The 13,443-nt window shown below is 43.2% G+C and overlaps 1 protein-coding gene across 1 annotated transcript in view; it reads right to left on the bottom strand.

Annotated features, from left to right (window-relative positions):
* Window positions 1-5,604, bottom strand: part of NWD2 (NACHT and WD repeat domain containing 2) — a 203,344-nt gene extending 197,740 nt beyond the window's left edge. Inside the window, exon 1 of the mRNA XM_003927503.4 lies at window positions 4,216-5,604. Within this exon, the coding sequence (XP_003927552.1) occupies window positions 4,216-4,366 (151 nt within the window). The 5' untranslated portion in view covers window positions 4,367-5,604. The remainder of the gene's footprint in view (window positions 1-4,215) is intronic.
* Between the last annotated feature and the right edge of the window lie 7,839 nt (window positions 5,605-13,443).

The following is a 13,443-nucleotide window of genomic DNA, read 5'->3' as shown; positions in this document are numbered from 1 at the left end:
ATAAAGATAAGTGTTAGAATATCTTGTTCTCCACTCCAGATCTTTTTGCATGCAGAGGGCAATGCATTAGTGTAGGATGCTGTCCATTACTCCTTAGGGAGGAGAAGTGTCTAAATCTGATGGCTACAGTTGGAAGGAAAATCTGACAATAGCCCAGCCTCTGCTTTCTCTCTTGTAAGTAAAAGTGCCATTCTCTTCTACTCTTCCACCTCTTAAGGTTTAAAGGGATCTACTCTGTTCGTGGGCCAGGGAGAGTGGTCTGTGCCCTGCCCACTGCTGACAGTGACTGGGAGTGGAGCCTAATTCTTGGGTTCAACAATGGGAAACTCCCTTGCCTAGAGTTAAAACTAGAGTCTCCAACGAAAGTCCCTATCTTTTACCTGCAATTCCAAAAATCTCCAAAGCTTTGAAAATAAAAGATTTCCCCCAATCCATCTGGTAACAAAACCTGAAATAACCTGAGTCCTTGATGGCCAAACCTGACCTTGACTGAAACGAAGCTACTTACAATCTGTATCACTCCATTTGAAGCTTTGCTATTCGGTACAATAGCCACGTGTGTCTATTTAAATTCAAATCCATTAAAATTATATAAAATTAAAAATTTACATTCTTAGACATACTAGCCACATTTCAAATGCTCAATAGCCCTATGTGGCTAGCACTACTGTATCAGATAGACATTTTCAGCATCACAGAAAATTCTGTATAACACTAACTTGGAGTGAACTCCTGTTTCCATATACACTTATTCATATCTGACATGAATTGTTAGCCCAGACCCCACATATTAGACAGTATATAAGTATTTTTCCCCAAAATATTAAAGAGATTCCAAAAATCACATCTGGCCCAGAAGATCACAGAGAGAGGATTGCAGACCTGTGTCAGTTTTCATTAGTAATAAATGTGATATTTTGGTCTTCCTTCTGTGTTAAAAACTACCTTCCCATAAATTGATAAAGAATCAAGACAGAGAAGAGGAAGACCTTTACACTCTTAATAACAGGGAGAGAATCACGCAGGTTCCTTTCATCTCCATATGCATGGGCTATTTAGGCTAATCACAGTAAAGGATTTTATGTGGGTTTTAAAATCATCTTTCTGAGGAGCCATGAGTGCTGTTCTGGCAGAAATACAGTAGCTAAATGACTAGAAAACTTCCAAGGATTGATAAAGATGTCACAGATGGAATTTCTATGCTGGGTGGGAGGTGAAACTAGATGAAAGCCCATCCACTTAAGAAAATCTGGGATAATGCTATCGCCTCCCCCACATGGGTCCTTCTCCAGCATCTTCCATGTGGCGGCGACTAGTCAGAGGCAGATACACTTGTGGACAAGAATGTGTCAGAGTCCAGCGCATTCTGAAATTTCCTTGAATGCCTAGGGTTACCTCTTGGTGGGAACAAAGTGGGTCAGCACAGCCATGTTCCCTGCCAGCTTGGCTTGGAATCTGACAGCCAGAAGATGCTGAACAACACGTATCCCCATATCTAGATTATTGTCTTGTCCACGTGGTATAAGGTATTTCACAGAGATCTGTCAGGAGCCTAGGCTGGCCAAAGAATACCAAGAGAAATGTTTTCAGGGTCCTATAGGCTCTACCTGTTTCACTCAGCTATATGAATTCAGGCAAGTAGCATAATTTGATACAGCCTCAGTAATCTCATCTATAGAACGGGAGGAACACCCCTGGTCCACTACCCTCAGAGGGTTGTTTGAGGATAGAAATCAAAATTAAAATATTGAAGGAACTAATATATGGGAAAGTATTTTTTTCATTCTAAAGAAATTCTATTCATTCTATTATCTACTTCATTCTATTATCTTCATTACTGTTGGGGAAATTCCATGCAAGTCTTATAAAGCAATATGTATTAAAACAATAAGCAAAATCCTTGCTGGGTTCTCAGAGTATTGCTGTGAGTTCAACACAAAGCAGCTTTTATTTAGAAGGTAAATTGGATTTCTGCTTGTAAAGGAAAAGCATGAGATAATGTTCTTTGTCTTAATTTGACAGTAGAGAGGCTCTTCAGTATTGGCCAAGAATCTAATATTGGATCGTACCAAAACACAGGCATTTGCTTTCTAAATTGCATCCATAAAGATCCCACGGTCAAGTGCTGCTTTCTGACAGAGCATTAACCAAGATTTTAAGGCTTCACGTTCAGATCATTAAAAATGCCCATCTGTCTTTTTTATTTAATATGCCATCAGTTCTCCAGTTTGGATAAAATCTGAGGTCCTGCCCCTATTGAAACTTCCCAGGTAAGCTTCACATTTCTGTTTTGTTCCTTAAGATCGTTGGGGAAGCTGTCCAGCTCACGCAGTAGCCAAGGGGCATGACTGGCTCCTCCCTCCTGTTTGCTCTCCTAGGGCTAATCTATGCTAAAGCTTTTGCTTCAAGAAACTGGGGAATTTGAAGAATCATATGGACAGACCTAAGAAAAATGACATTAACCTTGAGTACTAACTCGATGTTAAGCTAATAGTATGAGTTCGGGATCGGTTTTATCCTAGAAATTGCATATTTACACAGCAAGAAAAAAATCAACTACACACGATATTAACAGAATTTTTATTGTATTTTAGAAGCAGCATGTTTAAAGGCAAAGAGTGATTTAGCTAGCTTCACATCAGCAGATTGAAACACTTTTCATATGATTTTTTTTTCAAAGCTCAGAACTAAAATTGTCTAGCATTTAAACATTTTCTAACATAATTCTCTTACTTAAAAATGTTCTAGCAATATTTTAAAGAACCAACCCTGAACACTTAAGTTGCAGCTTTCCTTAAATAGGCTGAATATCTCAATTTTTTTTTTCCTTAAATCCAGATTTAGGTACAAATCCTAGAAGACATCTTTGAGATAGAATGATTTTTTGAGAGTGTACTATATCATTCTAAAAGCCTTAATTAAGTTCTTTGAAAGTGAGCTGTAAACTGATAAAAGGACAGTCATGCCAGTTCCCCAGAAGCATATTGTCTTCCTCATACCAATTAGTGCATGTTATCTTTTTGATTCTCTCCCCAACTCCTTTCTCATAATGTAAGCTTTACCTAAGACTTGTGCTAGCGCAATTTTTCCCCCCGAAATGATAATTTTCTAGAAAGTTACTTCTGTTGGTCTTCTCTGAATGCTTTTCCAAGAAACTAGAACATTGGGTTTTCTCATATCCAATGACTGTTTGAAGGTGGACTTTTCTCTTTTACTTTTTTAGACCCAAGGTTTGTTAGAACACAGAAAACGTTAATTCTCAAATCTCTCACCTCTTTCAGTCCCCTGTAGACTCATAGCCAAACATTTGTTTTTCCTAGAAAAGCGCAATTCCTACAGTTTTATCCAGCCCCAAATACATCCTTCCTTCCCCCATCCCCGACTTACTGGGAATGAAATCTAACCTTGAGGACCGAGGACTGGAAGGTCAAGTGATAAGCCAGGATTTCACCGCCCAGCGTTCAACCTCTGTGGTTGTGAACGCAACAAGAAATCAACAAGTTTTTTTCATGGAGTGCCTACCAGGTGCCTTAAGCAGGAACATGACTGAGTAGGCCAGGTTCTAGATCCAGCAGACCCAGGCCTGTGACCCAACTGGGGAGATGAGCTCATCCTGCACGCTCCCCCGAGAAGCCTGTTCTGGACCCACAGCGCGTGTCCCCCTCGACCTCCGGATCACGAAAGTCTGCTTGGCCCCTGCAAAGGGCGCCTTCGCACCTGCAGGAGAGTCTCAAGGAACTCACCTCGCTTCAGCCGCAAAAAGTGGCCAAGAAGGGAGCCCCCATTCAAGAACCCGCCTCGGGGAGGAGAGCTACTGTTTTGCATGTGCTGTCATCTAGGAGAAGAACCCGCTTAAAAAAAAAAAAAAAGAAAGAAAAAGAAAAGAAAAGAAAAGAAAAGGAGGTGGTGGTAGCGGCCGCAGAATGGAGCTTCCAGAAGGGCCTGCTAATGCCTTGGATGTTTCTTGGATCGACCCAGGGGAATAACCCGGGGTGGAGAATGGGTGTCCTAATAGAAGTGAGCAGGCAAAACCGGCCAGAGAAGGGAGAAGAAAAGTGATTCAAATTAAATTCCCACGCGCTCAGGGCGGCCACGGCTTTAGCTGGAGGAAGGGAGCGCAGGGCGCACTGGGCTGCGGGGCGGACACACACTCTCCGGCTCCCGCAGCGCCGACGGACAGAAGGACGGACGGGGAAACCCGAGCGAGGGACGTACCTTCAGGGTTGGCGCTGATGAAGACCCGGACGCTGCGGCCGGCGGGCACGAGGTGAGAGGGCAGGGCCGTGAGGTTCCCAGAGAAAGCCGCCCGCCGGAGCGCAGAGTCCCGGGAACAGGGCAGCTTGGTGCCCGCGCCGGCCGGCCACATCGCCCTCTGGGAGGAACAGCCACTGCCGCTGCCACCTCCTCCCTGCTCCTCGGGTTCCTGCCCGCGGCTCTGCGGAACGGCGGGGTCGATCTCTGCAGGCAGCTCGGCTCAGAGCCGCTCCGAGCCCGAAGCGCCTGTGGCGAGCTCCGTGGCGCACAGCACCCGCCGGCGGGGAGCGGCCATACGGACCCTCGGGCCCCTGTCGCGGCGGTCTCCTGCCCCTCTGGGCCTCCGCCTTCGCTCCCTGCCAGGGCTCAAAGCAGCAGCCGGCTGGAGCGGGAGGTCAGCGTGGCGCCGGTTACGCGCGCAGCGCCCGTTTGCGCCGGGAAGCGCCGGCGGCCATCTCCCCGCCCGCGCCCGCGCCCGTCGTGGGAGGAGGGGGCCGCCAGGCGGCGGGAACCGTGCGAGCGAGGAGAGCAGATGAAACTTTATTTGCGAGAAGGCGTCCCGACTTTATCCGAGCCCGCTTCTCGCGCGCAAAAATAACCTGCGGCTTAAAGGACGGCCGGGACTTGTGCGCCGGGGCCTCAGGGCTGCGCAGGGGCCTCCAGGGCTCCTCTGTGGACTAGCCGAGTGTTCCCAGCCGCCTCCTTGGTGGAGTCAAGAAATCAATTAGCCTGAGATTCTACTACGCCCCCTCCAACTCTCCTAAAGGTCACACAAGCCCTGAGAATTTTCGAGAATCCACACGCGCGGGCGTCTGCGCGTCTCTGCCCAAATGCAGGGAATCCAGCCTCAAAGTTCAACGCACATAACCCCAAGCCGGACCCGGAGAGTTTGAAGCATCAAGTCTCCAGATTGTCTCTGGCGTCCTGGAGGAGGGTCACTTCATCCCTATCTCTAGTGGCGCAAGTGGCAGCGTCCGGCCGCTCTCCTTATTCCCCACGCGCGTCTGAGCGGGGTTTTTATAGCCAAGCTGCCCCGTTCACGTGCTTCTCGTCGCGTGGTCCCAAAACCTTTCCGGGTGCGGATCTCCGCGGGGAGGCTCCTCCGAGGTCTCTAAGGCTCCTAGGGGGCCTTTCTGCTGCCATCGAGGCGCATTCACCTGCTGTTCTGCCAGCTGGGCGGCTCCCGGCCGGTCCGCCGCAGGGTTGCCAGAGGCCCGCGCGGCCCGTCGCGCACCTGGGCCGGGCGGAAGGGTGTGGGCTCTCTGGAGCGCCTCCCTGCGCAACGTTACGCAAAGTGCAGGTGGCGGTGGACTGGGACCCGGTGCGAGAAATCAGAGCTGGCTGTGGGCAGCAGCTCCTTGTGTGCGCTTCAGCCGCTTTTCCAAGTCAGTGCAACGCGTGGGTCTGCTCCACCTGAAGCTGATCCAGGGCCGCCACGGCGGACTCAGGGCCGGCCTCTGGTTCTGGGTTCAAGGTGAACGGCGCCGGGGTCCAGTCCACACCCTAGGTGACCTGAAATTCGGAGGGACCCAGACGTAAAATCGCCTTCTCCCATCCACTCGGCTGCACCCATGGAAATACTGTATAAGCCAGGACAGGAACGAAGACCTTGTAAAATAAAGTGTGATTATGTTGGAGGCCAAGGGCGCCGGGGGAAGGGACTGTTTGTAGCCTTAATTACAGTTTAGTCTCCAAATCAGTTATTCTGGGCTTTTGAGCAGGAAAACCTGTCTTTTAGGGAGAAAGAACAGTTTTTCCAAATCTTTGAGATTGGGGATGGGGTGGGCGGGCACAGGGTGCGGCAGTTCAGGTGCAAGTGTTCTCCTCTTGCCTGGATGCTCCTAATCTAAGCAGCCCTGCCTCCTCTGGGCCTGCACGTCCTCTGGGGCCTGCTGGTGGCAGTGAAGTCCTATGCACTGCTGTTTATTTTGTTACTCCACCCCAGCCCCAACACACACGTTCTGGGGTAACCTCTTTGGAAGAATTGGGTCTCTAGGTTTGTAAGGCTGCCTCTCCACTCCTGAGAACCAGGGGGCAGACAGCAGCAGTTCTTGCTTTGTGATGCTTTGATGCAACCTGTAAAGAAGCCCTGAACATACCCAGCTATTTAATTGATTCAATGTCCTCATTCCAGCCTCATTTTCGGGTGGAAATGTTCTCCCGCAGGAAGGGGGTCCCTCAAAGATCCTCTATTGTCTCAAGAGTTATGGACTGAGAGCTGTGGAAAGGTCGTGCATATCCAGTGTCTATTGCATATCATCCTGTATGAATATACAGTATCTATTACTGGAGAAAAGAGCTAGGATCCCTTTATGCCTGATCTCAATGCTGTTTATAAAAGATTGATAACAAGTTGCCAGACTGTCAGGGATCTGTCTTCTTGCCTTTCTTTTTTCCCTTCTTTAGTTCTCTCTTTTTAGAAATAGGATTAGTGTTTGTGTCTTCTGACCTTTGCTTCAAATCTAAAAGTGTTGCATTTTCTTTGGATGACTTTGGGATTTTTGGCAGCCTCTATAACCTAATTAACTGTTCTAGACAGGCCGAAGTTTAGCATCTGCCAGTTTCACTGCAGACCAAGGCTGCAGAGGAGAGAGAATTTTACATTGTCTGTGGGCCATGCTGTAAAAGGCTCTCTGCACAGTCAGCGTTGCCTCAGCTAGAGAGACTACTGTCTTTGGAGTATTCTACCTAAGCAGGATACCAATTGCTCACCTCCCTCAACACACACACACACACACACACACACACACACACACACACACGTACATTCAAAAACAATCTTCCTCCACATTCTTTGATCTTGCTAGTGTCTGACATCCAAACACCAGATATTCATTTCTTAGCACACAAATACCAATAAAGGAGGCATCACCTATGGTGGTAAAACTTTATTATAAATTATTTAGATTTATTTCTTAACCTGATAAATCAGAAAGAATGAGAGAGTGCGACAGAAGAGAGAGAGGGCATAATTGTGGAAGACTGACCTTGATTTTCAAGACAACTTTGTTTTTTATATCTGATTAAAATATTTTCTAAATGTTTTCTTCTTGTCATTAAATATTGGTCATTTTTGAACCATGACAGGTGCCTTCATAACTGGATCCTGGCTTTACCATTAACTAGTTATATGACCTTGAACAAGTCATTTCACTTTTTGGAGCCTTGGTTTTCTTATGTAAAATGTTTTACACAGAAGAAATGTTATTATATTTTACACATAAGAAAACCAAGGCTCTAAAAAGTGAAATGACTCGTTCAAGGTCACATAACTAGTTAATGGTGGAACCAGGATCCAGGTATCATGGCTCCTGTCCCAGTGCTTGTTGCCACATACCACCTCTGTTTTCTAATTTTGCTCAGGTCTGGCCCTTGAGGACATCTTTGTTAACCTGCGCAGTGGGTGTTCAGGCCTGTATTCCCGGCTGTGGAAGGCTGGTTAGCATTTCTGCTTTCTAGATGGGAAAGAAGACCATTGTCTGTATGATCACACAGGACTAGACCCTTCCAATTTCTAAGTTGTTGATCGGAAGACAAACACTTCCAGATTCTTCATTTCTTTTGGGTCCCGACTTTCTTCATGAGACCACAGGTAAATCTGTACCATCACAGATGTGGGCTGGAGAATTTAAAGCATCTGGAAATTGGAAGGTGAAAGTACATGAGAAATGGGCCTGGGACCAAGATTGTCATCAACAACAAGCATTCCCCTCTCTATCCTCTCACTCTACCACCGATTAGTAGGCTAGAGAGGTGCCCTGTCCTTTTAAAATGATAGGGTCCTAGATATGGGTCCTAGCTCTTTATAAAACAAGGCCTCCCAAAGGTAAAATTATCATTAGGCTCATTCTACTCACTGAGCTAGAAAGAGCCTTGTGATCGTGGAATGAAACCCCCCTTGATATGTGGGTGATGCCCAAATTGTAATTTTATTAAATGAGTGGAAAGAAAATTATTTCCTAATCATACTGATGTATGAGGATTTCTCATATTTTAGACCTGGTGTCCAGCTTTTAATAGGTATCTAATTTAATGCCACCACATCCAAGGTCTGGGCCCAGCACCTCCTGTCTCCGAGTCTGACATCCCTTCTTGGACACCACTGTTCCTGTCTATCTTTCGTTAGGTGCATACATCACCTTTGGTAACATAAGGGCACTTTTCTTGCTCCAAAGTCCATGGTATGCACATATACCTCACCTACTTCCCCTCACAATGATGACTGATGATTTTTCACCCAGCTACATAGCTATGTCACACATCCAGTTCATCCCTCTTAGATGATGGGGGTGGTGATCAAAAAGCACAAACTAGAGCCCCTGTGACTGACTGATCTTGCAGAAAGAGTGCCCATCACCCAAACTGTGTTTGCCTGCATGTGCATTCACACGTGTATACATCAAATATCCTGGCCAGGAAACCTGTGGATCATTCTTCTATTAAATACATTTGTTCTGTTGTGGATAGAAGTGAAATAGAACCCTTAGTATTATGAAGAAGACCATATTAGCACATTATGCTACTCTAACTATCTTAGGGAATCTAGCCAACGAAGTCAGTGATGTGCTGTTCGTGCTTCCCTAGCTTGAAGAAGAGTATCAGACTTAATATTACATTCATACAGTGGCTCTCTGATTTGGGTGATAAATAATTGAATCTGCTTTGCTAATGTGAGAAATAGATTATTCAGAGCCACTAAAGCCAGGGCTCTACTTTTCAAAGTTCCAGGAGATAAGCTAGATGATCAGAAACCCACTTATTTGTTTACAAAATGGAAATTTTCAGTCTTTCTGAGAATTTATCAGCATAACAATTTGCCAACAGAGATTGTTGATTCAGAGGTGTCTGCAGCATGGTAGAATTCACAGCAGCACAATTTTAAATAAAGTTACACCTTTCGGAAAGTGCTATCTGATGTTTTCATGACTCAGAAATTCTAACTTTACCTCCACCCCCTTCCAAATCTGCTTAATGTATTTTTTGAGCAGTCTTCTTCTTACAACCTTCTAAACACAGTGCTGTGAAAGCACTATGCATGCCACACGAAGTAGAAGAAAGTTAAAGTTTGAGATAAGTTTGTAGATTACTTGGTATTTCTGAATTAAATATTTTATTTTCGTTTTGTAATTGCCAGGGTTTTTTTTTCTCCTTCATGATAATCTCAAATACAGTACTTTACAAAACCCTCTTCTTGCGTGTTTCATCACCTGACACTTATTTGGAGAATTGCTTTTTACAAAGCACTTTCATACATGTTAGCTGATTTTGATTTTTAACCTTGTGAAATAGGTTCCGTATTCACGTTATCTCGCTCCCCTTTCCATTTTTAAATACGAAGCTCAAGTGATTTTAGTGGCATGTTTAGGTTCACTCAGCTGCTGGATAGCAGAGCCAATGTTAAAACTAGATCTCTGAAAATGAAGCCATAGGTCAGTTATAATACGCCATGTGGCTGCGAATGTATAACAAGAGCCATTTAACCAAATTGGTTAAACATCATTTGCACTTCTCTATAAAATTTACACTGGTGGTTAGGCAAACCAAATGATATAAGGTATAAAACACACTACGTGGATGGTAATGTTAGCTACGTTGCCTGTTCACATTGACTTTTATATTTTTATTGAGGAGAAGCTAACTTCCACATCTTTTAATTCTGCTAACCACTCGGTTTTGCAGGTAAGAACAAGAGGCTGAGACTTGCCCGAATTCAGATTGTTAGTAAGTTGGCAAAGCTAGAATGTGAATCAGATTTATCTCACCCTTGTTCTAGATGGAGTCCTTTCATCATGTAACACTAAATCCACATGACTAAGAAGGAAATCTTTCCTTTATAGTACTCAATATTGACATGGCCCAAGTATCTTAAATATATTGCCCAGGTCAATCATTGTGTTTGTCTTCTTATTTTTTTAAATGCTTGTACTTAGGTAGAATAGTATAAAGCTTGAATGTATTTTGAATCTGCTTTTCTTTCCTAAATACCTTAATGGGACAACGTGTTTTCTTTGCATATTTTTGCAATTTGTGTATTTTCTGCAAAAATTGAATATACATGATGATTCTACAACAATCTCTCTAAACAATCCTTTGGATTCTACTTTCTGAAAAACTATGACTGTTCCATCTTTCTTTCCTCACCATTCTTACAGTTATGCTTTATGTTTATTATTTAATAGGATCTCTTTCTTCACAAAATAATAGTCTCCATCACAGTTCTTTAGCCTGAATTAGTTACAGAGTTGCACTATACATCTTCTTGAGTTACCCTTGTAAATGTAAATTATCTTATTGCCTAAATTTAGAAAGCCATATGCAGAAATTGACAGGTCATTTACATTCAGTTCAAAGAAGAGGATAGGCAGCCAATTATGATTGTGGTGAAGCCTTGGGAAATATTTTACAAATCAAATGATTCAAAAATCGGTTTTAAATTTATAACTCCTGTCACTTCTTGATAAGTATGGGAAGATCATTCCACTATCATTTGAAAGATTTAGAGCAAACTTAAAATTCAGGAGACTGGCTTTATTCTTCTCCAAATAAATATAGTGTAGCTTTTTTATTATAAAAATGTATATTAATATATTTTTATTTACATATTTTATTATATACTTTTATTATGTAATTGTTTATAACATTTTTAAAGATGCTAATCTATTTGATCTATAGATATATAGATCTATTAGTCAGGATTTTTTAGCAAATTCTTGACAAATAACCAAAACAAACGAGTTTGTTTTCAGAATACAGGAGTTTATGCAGAACACATGGCCAGAAAAGAATTGAGTCTCAAGATAAATTGGAACTAGGAATAGGAAATGTCCTTGGGGAAAACGGACATTATTTTACTGTTTTTTCCAGTTATCATCTCTGGTTCTTTCTCAGCAACAAGAACATCTCTTTCCTTTGTATCTCTATCTCTTGTGTGATCACAGGCATGCACACACACACACACACACACACACACACACACACACACAACTTTCTTTGATAGTTAATACTCTGGAGCCACATGGTAAGACTGACTGACTGATTCTTTTCTGACATCTTTTTTAGGAACTAGGGAACATCAAAGTAATTGAGTGAACATATTTGTGTTCCTTTTGAGTTGATGTTTGCCTGTGTCTCTCTCCACTCTTCCAGGAAGTTAGCATACCCCAATGCAAATGCCAACATAAAATTCTACTCAACTTTTACCTTTTGTTTTTCTCTGCTGTCAAAAAATAATTGCTATGTACTTCATATTACCAAGGACATCACTGGATTTGTTCCTCCAAACTAACCTTTCTCTGGAAGGAATTTTATAAATCTTTCCTTATATTAAAATAAGTGATTTTTGGAAAATGTTTTAAATGCTACTTGCTCACTTGTAAGATGCTCAGGGTAGTAAACTAAGTAGGAAGAAGGGAGTCAAAATAGAATTTTGCCATCTGATATGGTTTGGCTGTGTCCTCTACCCAAATCTCATCTTGAATTGTAGCTCCCATAATTCCCACATGTGGTGAGAGCGGCTTGGTAGGAGGTAATTGAATCAAGGGGCAGGTCTTTCCTGTGCTGTTCTTGTGATAGTGAATAAGTCTCATGAGATCTGACGGTTTTATAAAGGGGAATTCCCCTGTACACATCCTCTTGCCTGCCACCATGTAAGACATGACTTTGCTCCTCCTTTGCTTTCTGCCATGATTGTGAGGTCACCCTAGCTATATAGAATTGTGAGTCCATTAAACCTTTTTTTCTTTATAAGTTACCCAGTCTCAAGTATATCTTTATTAGCAGTATAACAGACTAACACTCCATCTCCTCTGAATAATTGTGTTAATAAAGATATGACAATAAAATTTACTGAACATGATCCAATGCATGGGTCAACCATCCTTTGAAATCAAGTGCTTCTTATATATACTATTCAGATAGAAAAATAAGGAATTACTTGTGTGTTCTACACAAGGTTCATAGCTGAAAACAACAGAACTGGTGCTGATTAACTTAACTGTATAAGCAATTTACCAGAAAACTATTAAATAGTAATAGTAATGTTGAGAGCTAGAGAACCAGGCTTGGAAAATGACAGGGGACTGGAAGAGGTCAGCAGATTGGATCCACAGTCAAAATAAGCACCACAGGGACAGGCATTAGGGCAGCATTGCTGCTGCTGCTGTCAAATCCTGAACACTGCAGTGCACCCGTTCCTACCATACCAGCACTGGCATTATTGCCACTGGGCTCTAGACATTGCCATCCTCATTGCCCCACACAGTTCTTCCCTCTGGCTGCTGGGGCCAGAGAGCCTGAAAGAGTTAATATTTGTCCTGCACCAAGATTCAGACTGTGCAGGATGTCTGAACACTGCAGGGATTTTGGAGGTTAGACTGTCAAAATCTTCACACACCTTTCCCCAGAAAACGTATGGTACACTTCCTCTGGTCTTATTAATATGTGGCTCAGAACATTTCAATGCCATGAACAAAAGATGAGTTGAATGCCTTTTGTATTCCTAGTAATAAAATTAGAATAATAATATCTGACCTCTCCAAGACTCAGATGCCTGGCAAAGCTTACCTCTCCTGGACAACAACCAAGAGCAAGAAAGTGAACTAAAAAGAATCTTCTAAGCAGCCAGACTCTATGTTACAATGTTCACATAATGACTCTCACTGTCTTGACTCATGGGAGATTCCCAGAGGCTCTCTGTCAGACTCTCTTTACACTTACTGTACACACAATTCAAACAAACTGGGTTTTCCCAGTTGGCAGAACAACAGCAGATTAGAGACATCAACTCAGAAGAGGAAAGGCTGCTATGAACAAACATACTACTGGAAATGAGAAATCATTGCTCACAGCAAAGAGTCAGGAAATATATGACAGCAGAAGTGATATGTATTCACACACACACACACACACACACACACACACACACACCCCACATGCCACATGCAGTGATCTAGAGATGACTTAACTATTGGAATGATGCTGCTCTATAAATCCCAAAACGGGAAGGATCAGGGATAAATAGGCCCTGAAGTCGAGATAGAGAAACTTCAGCATATTGCAAGTACTTGGGGGCAATTTTCTATAGCAAACAACCCAGATAGTCAAGACAGAGGGACAAATATAGGCAGAGATTCTAGTGAGTCCAGCCTGAAAGAACATTGTAGAACTGTTTTGCTTAAGTGCCTAAAGTAG

Source organism: Saimiri boliviensis, chromosome 3, assembly GCF_048565385.1.
Source record: "Saimiri boliviensis isolate mSaiBol1 chromosome 3, mSaiBol1.pri, whole genome shotgun sequence".
Lineage (NCBI taxonomy): Eukaryota > Metazoa > Chordata > Mammalia > Primates > Cebidae > Saimiri > Saimiri boliviensis.
Note: the sequence above shows the minus strand (reverse complement) of the source record. Positions and strands in the feature narration are given on the sequence as shown.